Here is a 13,967-nt window from a genome sequence, read left to right as displayed (position 1 = left end):
TAACAAAACAAGTAGAGATGCAATTAGGAGGTCATCCATGTAATGAAGTACCTTGACAGATATTGAATTCATAGAAGTAGCAGACATCTGTGTTTCATCTAAATAAAATCTCATTTTGAGTTGAGAAATCATATTTTATCACAATAAATACTGATACTTTTAGTATAAAATTACTGTACCTGCGGTTTATTGTAGTCTAGACCAATGTGTTGCTGCCCACTCACTATTTATTTTTCTTTTGTTTTCTTACATCTTCTTTTTTTCTTCTTCAAATATCTACAACTACTTATAATAAAACCATAAAACATGATTTACTTTTTATTTTTGTATTTATGGAAATCAGGGGAAAAAAAATTCCACACGTTTTCGTCAAAACAAATGACAAAACTAATCAGTTCACAAACGTATCAAAAAAAGAGTCCAGGAGTCCAAGTCCAACGCCGATTCCCATCGTGGCCTCGAACAGCGAGGTGACGGCTTGGATCCCGCTGAGCCCATCTGTAGGCGAGGCGTCGACCGGGCAGATTTCTGTTTGCACGCACATTAAAAATAAGACAGCAGCTCTGCGTTGGGGTCAGTGTGTGGAGACAAATAGTTTCAGTACTTCTCACCGTAATCTGTGTCAATCATGATGGGCGTCAGCATCCGGAGGCACTCCGCCTGGGTCTTGAACGCCTCCACGACATCCGGCGAGACGCTCTGTCTCCGGCCTGGGAACAAAGGTGTGCGGGTTGATGGAGACGCTTGTTCAGGTCAATGTCAGGTGAGCGAGTTCCTTACTGAAGAGCATCAGGCTGGTGAAAGCGTCTTTGCCAAAGGTGACGTCTTCGTAGACCACCAGACAGTCGGAGCAGCTGGTCGGCAGGTAGACTTCCTTGAGGTGGAACGGTTGCTCTGTAGGGGGAAACAAAACACAAACACACACACACACACGTCAATGTGCTTCCAACCCAGGTGTCCACTCTTAACGGATCTGTCCGATGCATCGTGGCTCTTCTCCGCTCACCAAGCGACAGTGTGCTGTTTTCAAAGGCCATGTTGAATGTTATGCTGGAGCATTTGCCAAATCTGCCAAGAAAAAAAGTCAAACGTTACACCACCATGGACTTTTTAGTAAGCCGGAACCAGAGGAGCAGAATGAAGCGTTATGTAATGTGGTCTGTATTGATGTTCCCCATTTGAGGGCTGCTGCTGTTGTTTGTGCCAAGAAATGTGAATAGATATGGCAAGAGCGAAACTATGTCGTGCAAATATACTGCATCTCATTAACAAAGATACAAGTCTACTTATAAAAAAAGATGAGTTCCTCTCTAAACATGTTGGCTTAAGGTGACACGCTGTGACAGTGTGGCTGGGGGTGTTTACATTCTCTGGCTCTGGATGAGCTCGAGGACATTGCTCTGGGCGGTCGCATTGAAGTTCACCCAGACGCTGGTCAACAGGTGGATAACAGAGCGAGATCCTGGGAGGTTAGAGGTCCCCCCGATGTACAGCCACCTTCCCAGCAACTGAAGAGCACAGAGAACACATTTATTAAGCCTGTGGGGGGGGGGGGGGGGGGAGTTAGACCAGTGAAACCTAAAGCTTAAAAAATTGAAAAGAAAATAAATTCGGAGGCCCAGAAACCTGTGGGATGTGAAGACGAGTTCACGGTCCAATAAAGAGACCATATTAGAGGTATTACTCAAAAATGTAGTCAGAAAGAACAGAAGAGTTACGGCACTGCAGGAAACTTCTGTTCATCGTCAGTCTCATTGTTTTGTTAAGCTTTCAACAGCACGACACTTGAGTTCCGGTTCCACTGAAATAGTTTAGTCATGCGCGGTAACAGGATTCATCATCATTGAATTACTTTGGATGAAAACCGGAGACGTTTAACATTTTTATTGCCGAGTTGAAATGAAACCCTAGAGGTCAAAGAGGTCACGCAGAAGTGCACTCACGTCTTCTTTGCTGAGAGTGATGGGTTTCACCAGACTGTCACATCTGCTCAGAGGAGCAGAGAGCCCCCCCGAGAGGAGACTCAGCAGCACAACAGCAGCAACGCACCTCCTCATCCTCTTGACGGCTTTCCTTTCTGGGCCTCCGCTCTCCGCTTCTTCTGGTCTTCGGATGAGTCTCTTCGCTGCCTGCTACGAGTCTTAGATCAACTGTGGACGCATCTCACCAGTACATTTACTTTTATGAAGCCATGTGAACAAAGCAAACAGTCGTCAGGGGGAGGGTACGGGACTTTGAGCAGTTTGAGGAGCTCACCGATCCGTGATCCGATAACATGGGACAGTCGAGGCTGTTATGCACAGCAGGTGTGCTAATTGTCATAAACATTTTGGATTCCAGTAAAAGTAGCATTACCACAAAGAAATTTACTTCCATCAGAAATAAAGCCCCTGCAGTCACATTGCACATCGACTACTTGAGGGTTTAAGATTTTTGGTTTTTAAATCGTATCCAGACACGTTTTAATACACACAAATTGCTCGGAGTGATAATTGGTCCGTGAGGCTTTTTACAAAACATTCAATTACTTTACAAGAAACAGTTCAAATTACTTTACAAAACGTAACCCTTTAGCAGCGCAATGTCACAAAAAGCAAATACGCCCCCACAAGCCGGCTTGCAGCCAACAGAGCTAAGTGTTGACCGGAGGGTGGGCGCCTCTACGGCGACGCCATTGGTCGACAACTTTCTCTCCTGAGGTAGATATTACTCCACTACAGCTTTAAACCTCCTTGTGTTGCGGGTCAATTTGACCCATTTCAAAGTAAGAAAATCTAAGAAAAACATTTCTACGTACTTTTTCTGTATAAAACGTCTTCTGCTTACCTGATTTAGTGTAATCAACGTTAAACCCCCTCCCAAAAAAATATCATGTATTTGCAAGCTCCCCCCCTGCAGGTTTATATAACAGAGATGATGATCAGCAGTGGAGGCTACAAGTGGTCAGAAGTGTGACGTACCGACCGACCGACCGACCATGTTGAGAATATCGTATCGAGAACCTTTAGAGATCTAATGGACATACATTTTTTGTTGATGCCAAATGGGTAGATTATGTTAAGATTAGGATTTGTTACAAATGTTCTGTGAAAGACTCACGTGAATCACTAATGCATGAAGAAGCTTTCGACTATTAATTCCACCAAAAAGTCACAAAAAGATGTCCTATCAAAAGTGTTTGTTTTTTATTCAACTCAAATTGACTAATGTCTTCATACAGGACCAAACAAACAAATGACAGAAAAAAAGAGCTAAATCTGCTGATCATTGGGACTATACAGTGAAATCTGCGCATGACTTAATCGTTACAACGGTGCTCTGGGAGGAGGCGGGTGGGGGGGGAGCAACGAGAGTTGGGGGGGGGGGGGGCTGACAGATTGACGCCTTGACTGCTGTCAGCGCATGATGGAAAGACGAATGGAGCAAACAAGACGACCACCCTTCCTTTACCACCTCCTCTGCTGCATCCGTTCCCACTTGAGGTGACGGTGAGGATGAACGGCAGCCGGATGGAGGAGGATTGTGATTGATGGAGAGAGGAGTGACAGGGCCCATCGACCACTCTGCGACTCTCTGCTCTTGTTGGTCTGTGCACATCCCTCCCCAACCCCCCTTTCCTTTCTTTCTCATCTTGTTGGGAGACATGGAGGACCCAGAGACAGAAGTGGGGGGGACATGAAAGAAAAAAAATGAAAAAAGGCAAGGTGGCGATCACTACTCCATGACCTCCTGGTTCTCTTGGTCTGCGCTGATTTCCTCGCTCGGCTCTTTTCCCTCCTTGCTCCTCTTGCTCTTCTTGTGTTTGTGCCTCCGGTGGCTGTCGGTCTCCTCGCTGTCGTGCCGCCGCCTGCTGCTGCTGCTAATCGAAGCAGAAGGGACCAGTGTGGAAAGGGCAGAGGAGGAGAGGTAGGGGACAGAAATCGGAGGGATAGGAAAGGGCATGGAAGGAAGACGATAGGGAGGAGGGAGATAAAAGGTTGGGTAGGAGGGAGGGAGACAAGAAGATCAATGAGCGAGAGAAAGAAAAGGTGAATTGAAATGGAGATGGACAAAAAGAGTTAGGAGGATAACAGAGACAACGAAAACATTTTGATAATCGGTTCCTGGAAGACTCAGGACTTGCCAACCCTATTTCCCCATGTTGGACAATAAAAAAGGTTTGGTGGGAAATTACCCTATAAGGAAATTTAAAAAATAAAAAACTGATCAACCACGAAACTTCTCTTTGCAACTCTCCCTAATGTCGTCTTCTGGCCACAAGTCACATGACATAAACGGATCGGATTAAGCAAAAGGTAAAAACTTTAAAAGAATGTTATTTCTGTTTTGACAGCTGCATTGCAGCCCGTTCAGCGGATGTCGTCCGCAGCATTGTCCCTCAACACTGGACCGATTTCAGAAATGGCTGCCCAGCTTAGTGAGGAAACATGGTCCAAGTCTTTCCCTTCTCACTCGGCAGTCACAGTGATCCGGAGCCCAGACCCACCGACCGAAAGGCTTTTTAAAAGCCAGTGAAAACCCCGTCACCAGCGAGGAGCCAGCTGTTGTACCTGTAGCGGGCAGATTGTAAAAGATGGAGCTAGCCGAGCTAACCGTAGCGCTACAAGTTGGTTCATAACTCTCTCCAGCTGACTTGCTAATATTTTCAGCTGATTTGTTTCAAAACAAGAATAATAAAAAAGTTTTAAAAAGACATTCTCGCATCGCGGTGTAGAGATACCATGGGAAGGAATACGAAATAAAAAGACTCCTTTTTCAACATAAACCTGTTCGGCCACGTGGATCACAAGCGTGTTCTTTGATTTCTAGATAATGCCGACTCATGTGGTTTCCAATGCAAGGCTTTGGAGTTTCTTGAATTTAAACTTTCCCAAATCCAATAAAGAGCCGGACAGACCTGTCGATATGAGCCCAACACTGCAATAGCATCCAGCACCAGCTCCTCCTCAGTACTGCGCGGTGGGTGGACCGGCGGTGAGCGTTTACGGCTTTGGTAATTACTCGAGGGAGTGCTCTGTGTTTTTGTTGGGAGGTTTTGTTTACGTACCTGCGAGAGGACTTGTGGCGTCCCTCCTCCTTCTCTCGGTGCCTTCTCTCTCTGTGTCTTTCCTCCTTCTCTCGGCTCGACCGCTCACGGTGCCGCTCCACGTAGCCGCTGCCGCCGCCGCCGCCACCACTGCCGCCACCGCCACTACCGCCGCCGCCACCGCCGCTACCACCACCACCACCACCACCACTGCCACGCTCCTGGTACTCGCGGTATCGAAACCGCTCCTCATCGCTGTGGAAGAAATAAAGTACGAGGGCTTTCACTGGGCTGCGTTTGCACTCACACCAAACAAGCCTGTATTCTTTTAATGGCACGATACATTTATATTTAATCGGTATGAGACTGTGATCGTGTTAACCAGCCCGCCCCTCGTCTCCGCCCCTCTCACCTTGTGTAGCTTATAGCTGAAGGGCTGTGCTCCCTCTCTCTCTCCCGCTCATGTGTCCTCTCTCTGGGCCTCTCCCTCTCCTTCTCTCGCTTGTCGTCTCGACGGGCATAGTAGTCCCAGGGTTTAGAGTTGTCCATCATGGGGGGCCAGGGGGGAGGCACGCCTCCAGACATGGGAGGAGGGTATGCGCCTGGCGAAGTCATAGTTATTACTTTGTATTCAAACGCTTCCTGGGAACTAAACTTTATTTAAATCCAGTTAACAATCTGTAATAATCATTGATAATGCACATTAAACAATGTCTTCATGATATATATATATATATTAGAGATGCTCTGATCAGCATTTTTGGGGCTGATCACCGATCACCAAAGTCATGATCGGCCGATTGCCGATCACAGAATGTCAGGGGAATGGTAATCTGTTATCTATAATCTAGCAGAGCTCGCTTTGTTTAAAAGGCTGCCGCTATCGGCCAGCGGTTAGTCTGTTTCATGTCAACACTCGACATTATATAGTATAGATATTAGTTCAGGGTTTTAAATCATTCACTGGTTCATTGTTATTATTGTTGACATCATTTAGTCATTCCGCTATTTCTAATGGTTCCCGTTGTTAACGGGTAAATGGAATGTTCACCGTAAGGGAACAATCAAACCGGTGCGCCTCGCGCTTAAAGTTGAGAATATTTTAACTTAATTCATTTTAACGAAGAAAAAAGCACCGCGCTGCATTTAAAAGACGTGTCTGACCTATCCTATAACCCGGTCACGTGGTAAAGCTTCCTACCTTGAGGGAATGGGTAGGGGGGGACAGGGCGTCCATCATAACCTCCGGGGTGGCCACTGAAGAGAAAAAAAGGTAATATTGATAACATTTGTATGTAGCTAAATACTTAAAGAAATACATCAAACTACAAACATTCTTATTATGAATTTATCATGTTTTCTTTAACCCAGGGAACGATGTGACGTTTGGCTCCCACTTCTAACAAAGTGAATGAGCCAACAGTATAATAACATCAGACGTGACAACTGACGTTAGCCCGAATTGGCTAGCTCAGCAGAAGTATTTAAAACAATAAGTAACAACAGTTACCTGTCCATAGAGGGGATAATGGTGGGAGGGGGGCCGCTAGGTGGAGGGGGGAAACCAGGAGGAGGAACAGTAATGGGCAACCCTACAAGAGAGAAAGAGAGAATTAACACATTGAAAACACTGAAATAGAGCAAATACAGGGTAAGATTAGCTGCTTAAAAATCACACAGAGAACAGCCGAGAAATGATAAACTTACTGGGTGGTGGGATGAGCGGGGGTGCAGCGTTGACATTGGGTGGCGGTGGGAGGAACGGAGGCGGGGGGATGTTTGGAGGAAGTGATCCAGGAGGGAAGAAGGTGGGAATCTTAGCTGGAGTCGGATCGGCGTCCGTTTGTTCGGCGATCACCTGCACAACAACAGACAGGATGACACACGCACAGACAGACACAGACAGATCCTTTCAACTTGAACTCTAGTTTAGTTAAACACAAAGAAAGTGTGTCCGTGTTGCACGGTTTGTACCTGGATATTGTTGCCTTCTAGGTTGTGTCTGCGGCGCCCTTCAACCCTGCTGATGGTGGCCGTTCCTCCACCGATCACATCTATAGTACCACTCGTCTTCCTGAAAAAAAGATACCAAAAGTAAAAATCATGGCACTGGGCATACGCCTCGTTCACTTCAACAATCAAAATGAAATACCTCATGCGATGCGGCCCTAAATCATTCCTACAGACTCAGGGTTTTTCCTGGGTCAAAATGAGTCTTCGTTGCTCCCAATTTTTTTTTTTATACGGTTTTTATCTCTCTATCCATTCGCGCACCTCACACCTCACAGTTGCGTATTGATCAGACAAGAAGACACTCTTATCAACTCGATTACTATTGATCAAAACAGACCGAGGGTTCGGCTGTAGCCTACTTGAAAGATAGTATTGAGAACTAGAGATGCACCGATCAGGTTTTTTGGTGCCAATCACCGATCACTGAAATCAGTACCTGCCGATCCGATAATACCGATCACCGATCACGGTGTCGATTGAAGTATTATATTTATTGTGTAGCACTATTGCCTAGGACTATGAGGTAATACATATATAAAGCACCTCAAACATTAAAGAAATGACTGATTTCTTTAAACATTTAGGACTTTTACTTTGAAAAATGTCCTAATTGATAAATTAAAATTGTTTGATTGCCAGTGTAGGGGATTTCAGATACGTATGGAACACATCTGGATTATTCATTTCCTGGAACTCTTGGGGAAATCTATTTACAGGACTTTTTTTAACATACAAAAGTCTGACTTATTTTTATAAACTCTTCCTTGGTACAGTAATTTTTTTTTCATTTTAGCATAATTCAAGCTAAATCTCAGAAACGATCTATAAAGATACAAAATCAGTTCATTGTTTACTTTTATTTGTTAGTGTATGATTTGTCGACATCTTATTTTGAAAAACGGATGTTGTTTCACGTGGTTCTTTCCGCTAACTTTGCTAAACCGGATGTGTCACGTAAATCCTTCCGCTAACTTTATCAAAACCCTCGCGCGCTCCCGATCGAATGCGTTTACCGTGAACATCAGTCTATATGGGCTCAGACATGTGAGAGTCGGCTGAGTTGACCCAGTGATTCAACTCGGGGGACGGGGACGCCGCGTGAGGATCCCCTCGTGGACCTCTGACGGCCCTCGCCGGGCGCATTGTCTCCGTTGCGGTTCGCTGCGATTGAAACGTCTCTGATAGTTTTTCTCGCAGATGTTACGTCATCTGATCGGCCAAGTTTGATCGGCCGTTTTGAGAACGCCGATCAAAACCGATAATGGGAATATCGGCCGATCAGATCGGTGCATTCCTATTGAGAACATATTCTTTGACATGCACGTGATGAACAGTTTTTGGACTTTTTTTGCCTTAGGCGCTCGGGATTTGTCATAGGCGTTCGGGAAAACGGCTTAGGCGCGCCCAAATTTTCTCTATGCAGGAAAAACCCTGCAGACTGAAATTTGTCAAACGTATGATGAGTAAACTGAAGCCCGACACTGGGTTTATTTTGACTTTTTAGGTTTGTTCAGGGTTTTGACTTCAGAGCTATTAAACATATCCATTTGTGCCTGAAAGGTCTGTGGCCCCTAAGAGGGCCTTTAATTACTCCATAAATTAATGACTTAAAATATAATAACTACTGACGTTTCCCTTTAAGGAGGATTGTAAGCCTTTAATTACTCTCGAATTAACATAGAAAATACAATAAATTGAAAAATAACTCTGGAATCAGTTTAAATGATATTTTAGTGACTCTTTATAAAGCTCTAACTTTTAGGTTCTCACACATGCACGTCACCCATCCCAAAAGCAAGAAAGTGTCTGAGGACATGGAGTCTTTCTGTGATCACGTTTCAGGGTCAGAAAAACATCAGGCCTCGCCACACATCAACACATTTCCCATCGGGCCCAATAAACTTTGCACGGACAAGGCTGTGATAACTTACGTATAATAGGACATGTCCGGAGGAGGCGGACCTGGGGGCCACTGAGGGGGAGAGATCCTACCATTTTGAAACAAGGAAGAGTGGGAAAGAAGATTAGAGCATCGGCCCAATCACACACACACACAGCCCACGAAATGACCTCGTCTCCCTACCAATAAACACGATGCTGACCAGGGGCCGGTATTTACAAACTTGGAATCACGATCAGAATGGATCCAGATTATGAAATATCCCTTTTCTCAGTGAAGGATCCAAATTATCTCCCTGTCCTGTTTCATTTCTCGATTATTATGCAGAAGGTTTCAGAGATGCCAAAACATGCAGTTCATCAAATGGTCACTTGAGGACCTGTGAAAATGCACCACTTTACAAAAGAAATAAACATGTTTACAGCTTGGTAAAAAAGAAAGGTCTCTGTATGACGACAACTGTACAGGGGAGGTGAATTTTTATATTACTCACCCGTTTAAAGTATATTATAGATTAAAGTTATGCAAGAGAGGCTTTAAGTGACACCACGGACAGTAGCTTCCTCTCTGAGGTTAAGTCACATGCTTCATGTTCATTGTGAATTATATTTTATCAAGATACCAACATTTCCACTTCAGCCAAGTGTTACAGTTTTTACATATTTTTACTTGACTGATATATATTTACTTTGAGCTTTTTCACTCAGGTTTTTGTTTAATACTTAACTTGAAAACTTCATAAAACAGATAGATGCAAACACTTTACTTGGGATATTATCATATATGTTAATAAGCGATGATAAAAGCACAACTGTTACCTGGGGATCTGATTGATAGGGGGGTTGTACATGTTGAGAGGAGACGTGAAGTCTGGCTTCGACGTGTGAATGGGCAAACTGGACATGTCCTTGTCGTTCCCCGTCCTGCCTTGCTGAACCTAAGAAAGAACCACAAATATATTTCATGTGTTAATCAAAGTAGAGATTGTGTTTTATTTGTCTCTGCACAACATTGTAGAAATAAAGATGATGAAGCTGTTTGAAATTAAACTAGTGTTTACTTTTTGTACTGTTCCTCTGACCTACAATAAAGAGGGTAAAGCACTATTTATTAGAGACGCAACTAACGATTATTTTAAAAATCGATTAATCTGTAAAAAAAAAAGTTCAACCCTTTATTCAAAACAGGGTTTGTACGGTGATGGAAAACCTGAAAAAGTTGTGGAATTTTAAAATGGTTATTTCCAGGCTTGGAAAAGTTATTGAAAAAAATAAAATCCCCAAACTTTTGGAAAAGTAATGCAAATTTGTTATATTCATATGTTCATTTGTACGCTGTGTGTATACTGTATGCCTTGGAATTCTCATTGTTAGTTTAAATACTACATCTTCTCACCTTTTCATGTATTCACCGAGTTTACACAAATGTTTGGTCATGGAAATTTGGTTTAAAGTCCTGGAAAGGTCATAGACATCCATTGGTCAACATGAGTATGAACCCTGTCAAAAACAGAACTGACACCGCTTTACTCGCTTGAGTTTGCTCGCCCGACAATTTGTGGTTTAATCGCGGCATTCGCGTCGGTGAGGGGGCGTGGCTTATCTCTGTTACTTTGCTCCGTGTAAAAATCATTTCCACCATTCACCACGGAAGAATTAACCACCACCTATGGTTATACTATACTTCTTGTGTTTTTTTTTTATCGATTTTCGTTTGCACTTATGTAAAGTTTCCAGATAAAACCACACAGGAAGCTGCTTTGATTCCAACTAACTGATGAGAGCTGGCGGGCTTATGGAAAAAAGAGAAGTTAGAGGGCGTTGAGAGAAGGAAAAAAGGGCAGAGTAAGCGCTGGTCTCTCACAGTGATCTTGCTTGTCACCGAGCCGATAGTAGAGACCTCCAGGCCCATGCGCAGTCTCTTCTGTTTTTCACAATAAGCCTTCCATGTGTCTTCATTGAAGCCGTAGTTAAAGTAGTCTGACAGATCCGCTCCTATAGACACACAAAAGAAAGTGTGAAATACTGAACATGTCAACTTCCCTTGGATCTCGGGGCACCTGTACATCACCAAACATCCTGAACGTGCACATCACTGTGGTGCCTAAAGAAACAGTTAAACATTTAGACTGCTTGTTTTTCTTCAGCTACACAGACCTGGCTTTCTCCAGGGTTTCTCTTCAAAGGACTCCACATCCGCCTCCAGCACTGGGACCCCGTTGATGTTACCAGGAGCGTCCAGATCCACTCCCTTCAACTTGGAGGCTACGGGAAAATAATAAACATCAGAATATGTTAAGTGGACATGAACACTTTGTTTTCTTTACTACTTTGTGTATAATATCTATGTTTTGAACTGAATGGTGCATAAAATAATAAGCTGTTTTTTTATAGGTCAAAACAGAAAGCACTTCAAGAATAGAAGGCAGTACCATGTCCATACGGTCTGGAGCCTGTTGTCTTGATGTTGAGATTGACAGGTGGAGCTCCATAAGTTCTGGGAGGAGAACAAAATACAACTGTCACACGGTCTCCTCTCAATGAGCGGTCATATATAGATTTTATATATTTATACAAGTAGACAGAGGCTATTTAAGTCTACAGTAAAAACACACCACACTTTGACTGAAAACCTACGTGTACTGTGGTGCTCCCGTTTTGATGTCGCCAATGGTGACGCGGACATCGTCGTCGTCGTCGTCACTGTCGCTGTCACTTTCCACATCCTCACCCGCTGCTGCACCGTCACCGTCGGCATCACCTTCACCCTCACCTGTCGCCTGACAGAAGGAGGGGGGAGAGACACACGGAGGGGACAGAAAACAACTGAGAGGAGGGAGAAGCTTGAAATGGATAACTCTTTGGTTTTTTTAACCCAGAACAGCAGAGTAGTGTTTGTTCACTCCGAGTTAAACTCATGCATGGAGTGAAAGAAAGAAACGCCATCATCAATGGAGCTCTGTGTCTGTAATTAACCATGGCAACAGGTAAATAGAAGGCAGAGCCACCATTTTAATCCAGTGGATTTAGAGGTATAAATGCATTTAAAGTATAAATGAACTGTCCACTTTTATCTTGACACGGGGGCCTGACTCAGAGTGGGAAACATTTCAACAACATAACAACTTGGTAAATAATGAATGAATGTCAAATAAAACCTGGCTGCGATAACATGATGGACTCTGAATGTATATTAGATACTTTAAGAAAATATCCTGAGTAACAAACTAATACCCAACCAGGTTTTACAAACTGACTGACAGTCTGTGATACTAATAAATGAGATGCGATACCTGCTTGTGCCCAGAATTAATAAATGAGGACAGAAAGAGAAGTAACCATGGTAACAAGCATGGAGGTTAAGTTACCCCTCCTTTTGGAACCGAAAACATAGTTTAACTAACTCAAACGTTTTCACTAAACCTGCTTTCTGAAACCGGGCCCTGGGAGCTAAGTAAGCATACAAACAAAAGAGAAAAGGAGCGTGGCCCACATTGCAACGCATTCTGCGACTGTATGCACACGATGGTGACCTACCTCAGAGGCTACTCCATTCCCTGTAGCGTGTGCATCCTCTGTTAAAGCATCAGCAGGTGCACTGTGGATCAAATACAATTGCAATTATTATTTTTTTTCAAGGAGAGATGTCACGCTCTAACTTCACGATCACAAAGCAAAGGAAATTTTTTTTTTTACGGTATTATTAAATACAAAACAATGACTTAATCCAGAAATGTTTGTGTCTTTATTTGTCCGGAGCTGGTAAGAATATGCATTTTTTCCATCTGCCTGTTAAACGATGTAGCTGTAGATTTGTATTGAATAGTAATGTGTTGTCCATCAGTTCATGTCTTGTGAAACCTATGAAGGTATACCCCCTGGATGTAAACGGGTGTCTTTTGAGTTATTTGTAAGTTGACACAAAGCCAAGGTGTTTTAGGGTGAACGTGGACAACACATACCTGACTGCAGCGTTCAGTTTGGCTTCCTCGTCCTCCTCTTTGCCCTCAGGCTCATCTGCAAACATGAAACAAAATGAAATGAAAAGCCTCCTTCAACCACAATTTGCCATTCATTAGCTTCTCCTGTCAAACATATGGAGCTACACAAAACAACAGAGAGAGACCGACATAGGTATTTAAACACATTTAAAGTTTCAATACATTAACCGAAAGAATGAGACGGAAACACGTTTCATCACGTTTTTTCCTTCAAATCATACGGCTGCAAAAGGCCGGGAAAGTTGCTAGCTTAGCTTACATGCTAACTCTGTTAACCGCTATCTCAGGTACCATGCTTAGCGCCTCATGAACAGAGCTGCGCGCGCACACTCTCTCTCGCGCTTGCTCTTTCGGTCAAAACGAGCCGTGTTTGCGAACAGCGTGGTGTTTTCTTTCATTCCCTTTTACCTCCGTACAGCCATTCCTCCTCCTCGTCTCCAGCGCTAGCATCGGTGTTTTGTTTGTCCGCTTCCTCCGCAGACATGTTGAGCTCACGCGGAGGACTGGAAGCTACACCAGCAGCGGCGTCACTAACACAGGAATATTCAACACAAGCTTTCCGATGCAGAGATTCGCGTATAGTGTATCTCTATCAGCGAGGAAACGGCGGTTATGTACAAACAAATATTATGCCTTTGCTAGATTCATCTTCAACCAAGTTGAGCGAGTGACTGGCGTGAACCCGGAAGAGGATGTTACCGTCTTGCTAAGGTCAACGTGTCGGTGGAGAAAACCACAGCGCCCCTAAGCGGCGGAGACAGGTGGTGCTTACACACACAAAAAGAAAATACATATAAATCAAGTGTGTGCTTTTTTTGTGCGTGGATAATTTTATTGTATGGATGTAATATAAGATCATGGCCCCAGCTGCCTTAAAAGGTTCTTTCCCAGCCTTGGACTAAATGTTACAAATGTAATGTAAGTCCGGGACAATATATTTATAGATTAGAAATGATATGTATAAAGGTTTCATAATGGCGATTTTGTTGTGTAACTTGAAGTCTTCAAAGTGAAGGAATTTTGACTGA

General features: G+C 43.7%; 2 protein-coding genes across 3 annotated transcripts; both read right to left on the bottom strand.

Annotated features, from left to right (window-relative positions):
• Window positions 1-305: 305 nt before the first annotated feature.
• On the bottom strand, window positions 306-2,170 carry LOC130190214 (uncharacterized). Its single transcript, XM_056409518.1, has 6 exons — window positions 1,944-2,170; window positions 1,366-1,508; window positions 1,007-1,068; window positions 781-894; window positions 612-710; window positions 306-528 (listed from the first exon to the last, which is right to left on the bottom strand). The coding sequence occupies exons 1-6, from the start codon at window positions 2,055-2,057 to the stop codon at window positions 392-394; spliced, it is 669 nt and encodes a 222-aa protein (XP_056265493.1). The 5' UTR covers window positions 2,058-2,170; the 3' UTR covers window positions 306-391.
• Window positions 2,171-3,163: 993 nt separating this feature from the next.
• Window positions 3,164-13,615, bottom strand: fip1l1b (FIP1 like 1b (S. cerevisiae)). 2 transcript variants are annotated; one of them, XM_056409514.1, is made up of 16 exons: window positions 13,348-13,615; window positions 12,901-12,955; window positions 12,476-12,536; window positions 11,576-11,718; window positions 11,371-11,435; window positions 11,096-11,203; window positions 10,803-10,933; window positions 9,758-9,876; window positions 8,971-9,027; window positions 7,001-7,100; window positions 6,734-6,884; window positions 6,537-6,618; window positions 6,228-6,283; window positions 5,439-5,628; window positions 5,048-5,281; window positions 3,164-3,859 (listed from the first exon to the last, which is right to left on the bottom strand). In XM_056409514.1, the coding sequence occupies exons 1-16, from the start codon at window positions 13,421-13,423 to the stop codon at window positions 3,715-3,717; spliced, it is 1,773 nt and encodes a 590-aa protein (XP_056265489.1). In that variant the 5' UTR covers window positions 13,424-13,615; the 3' UTR covers window positions 3,164-3,714. The 2 variants fall into 2 exon arrangements, with proteins under 2 accessions (XP_056265489.1, XP_056265490.1); XM_056409515.1 differs by having other exon boundaries at window positions 3,164-3,856.
• Window positions 13,616-13,967: the final 352 nt, after the last annotated feature.

This window comes from Pseudoliparis swirei, chromosome 24 (assembly GCF_029220125.1).
Source record: "Pseudoliparis swirei isolate HS2019 ecotype Mariana Trench chromosome 24, NWPU_hadal_v1, whole genome shotgun sequence".
NCBI classification, from domain to species: domain Eukaryota; kingdom Metazoa; phylum Chordata; class Actinopteri; order Perciformes; family Liparidae; genus Pseudoliparis; species Pseudoliparis swirei.
Note: the sequence above shows the minus strand (reverse complement) of the source record. Positions and strands in the feature narration are given on the sequence as shown.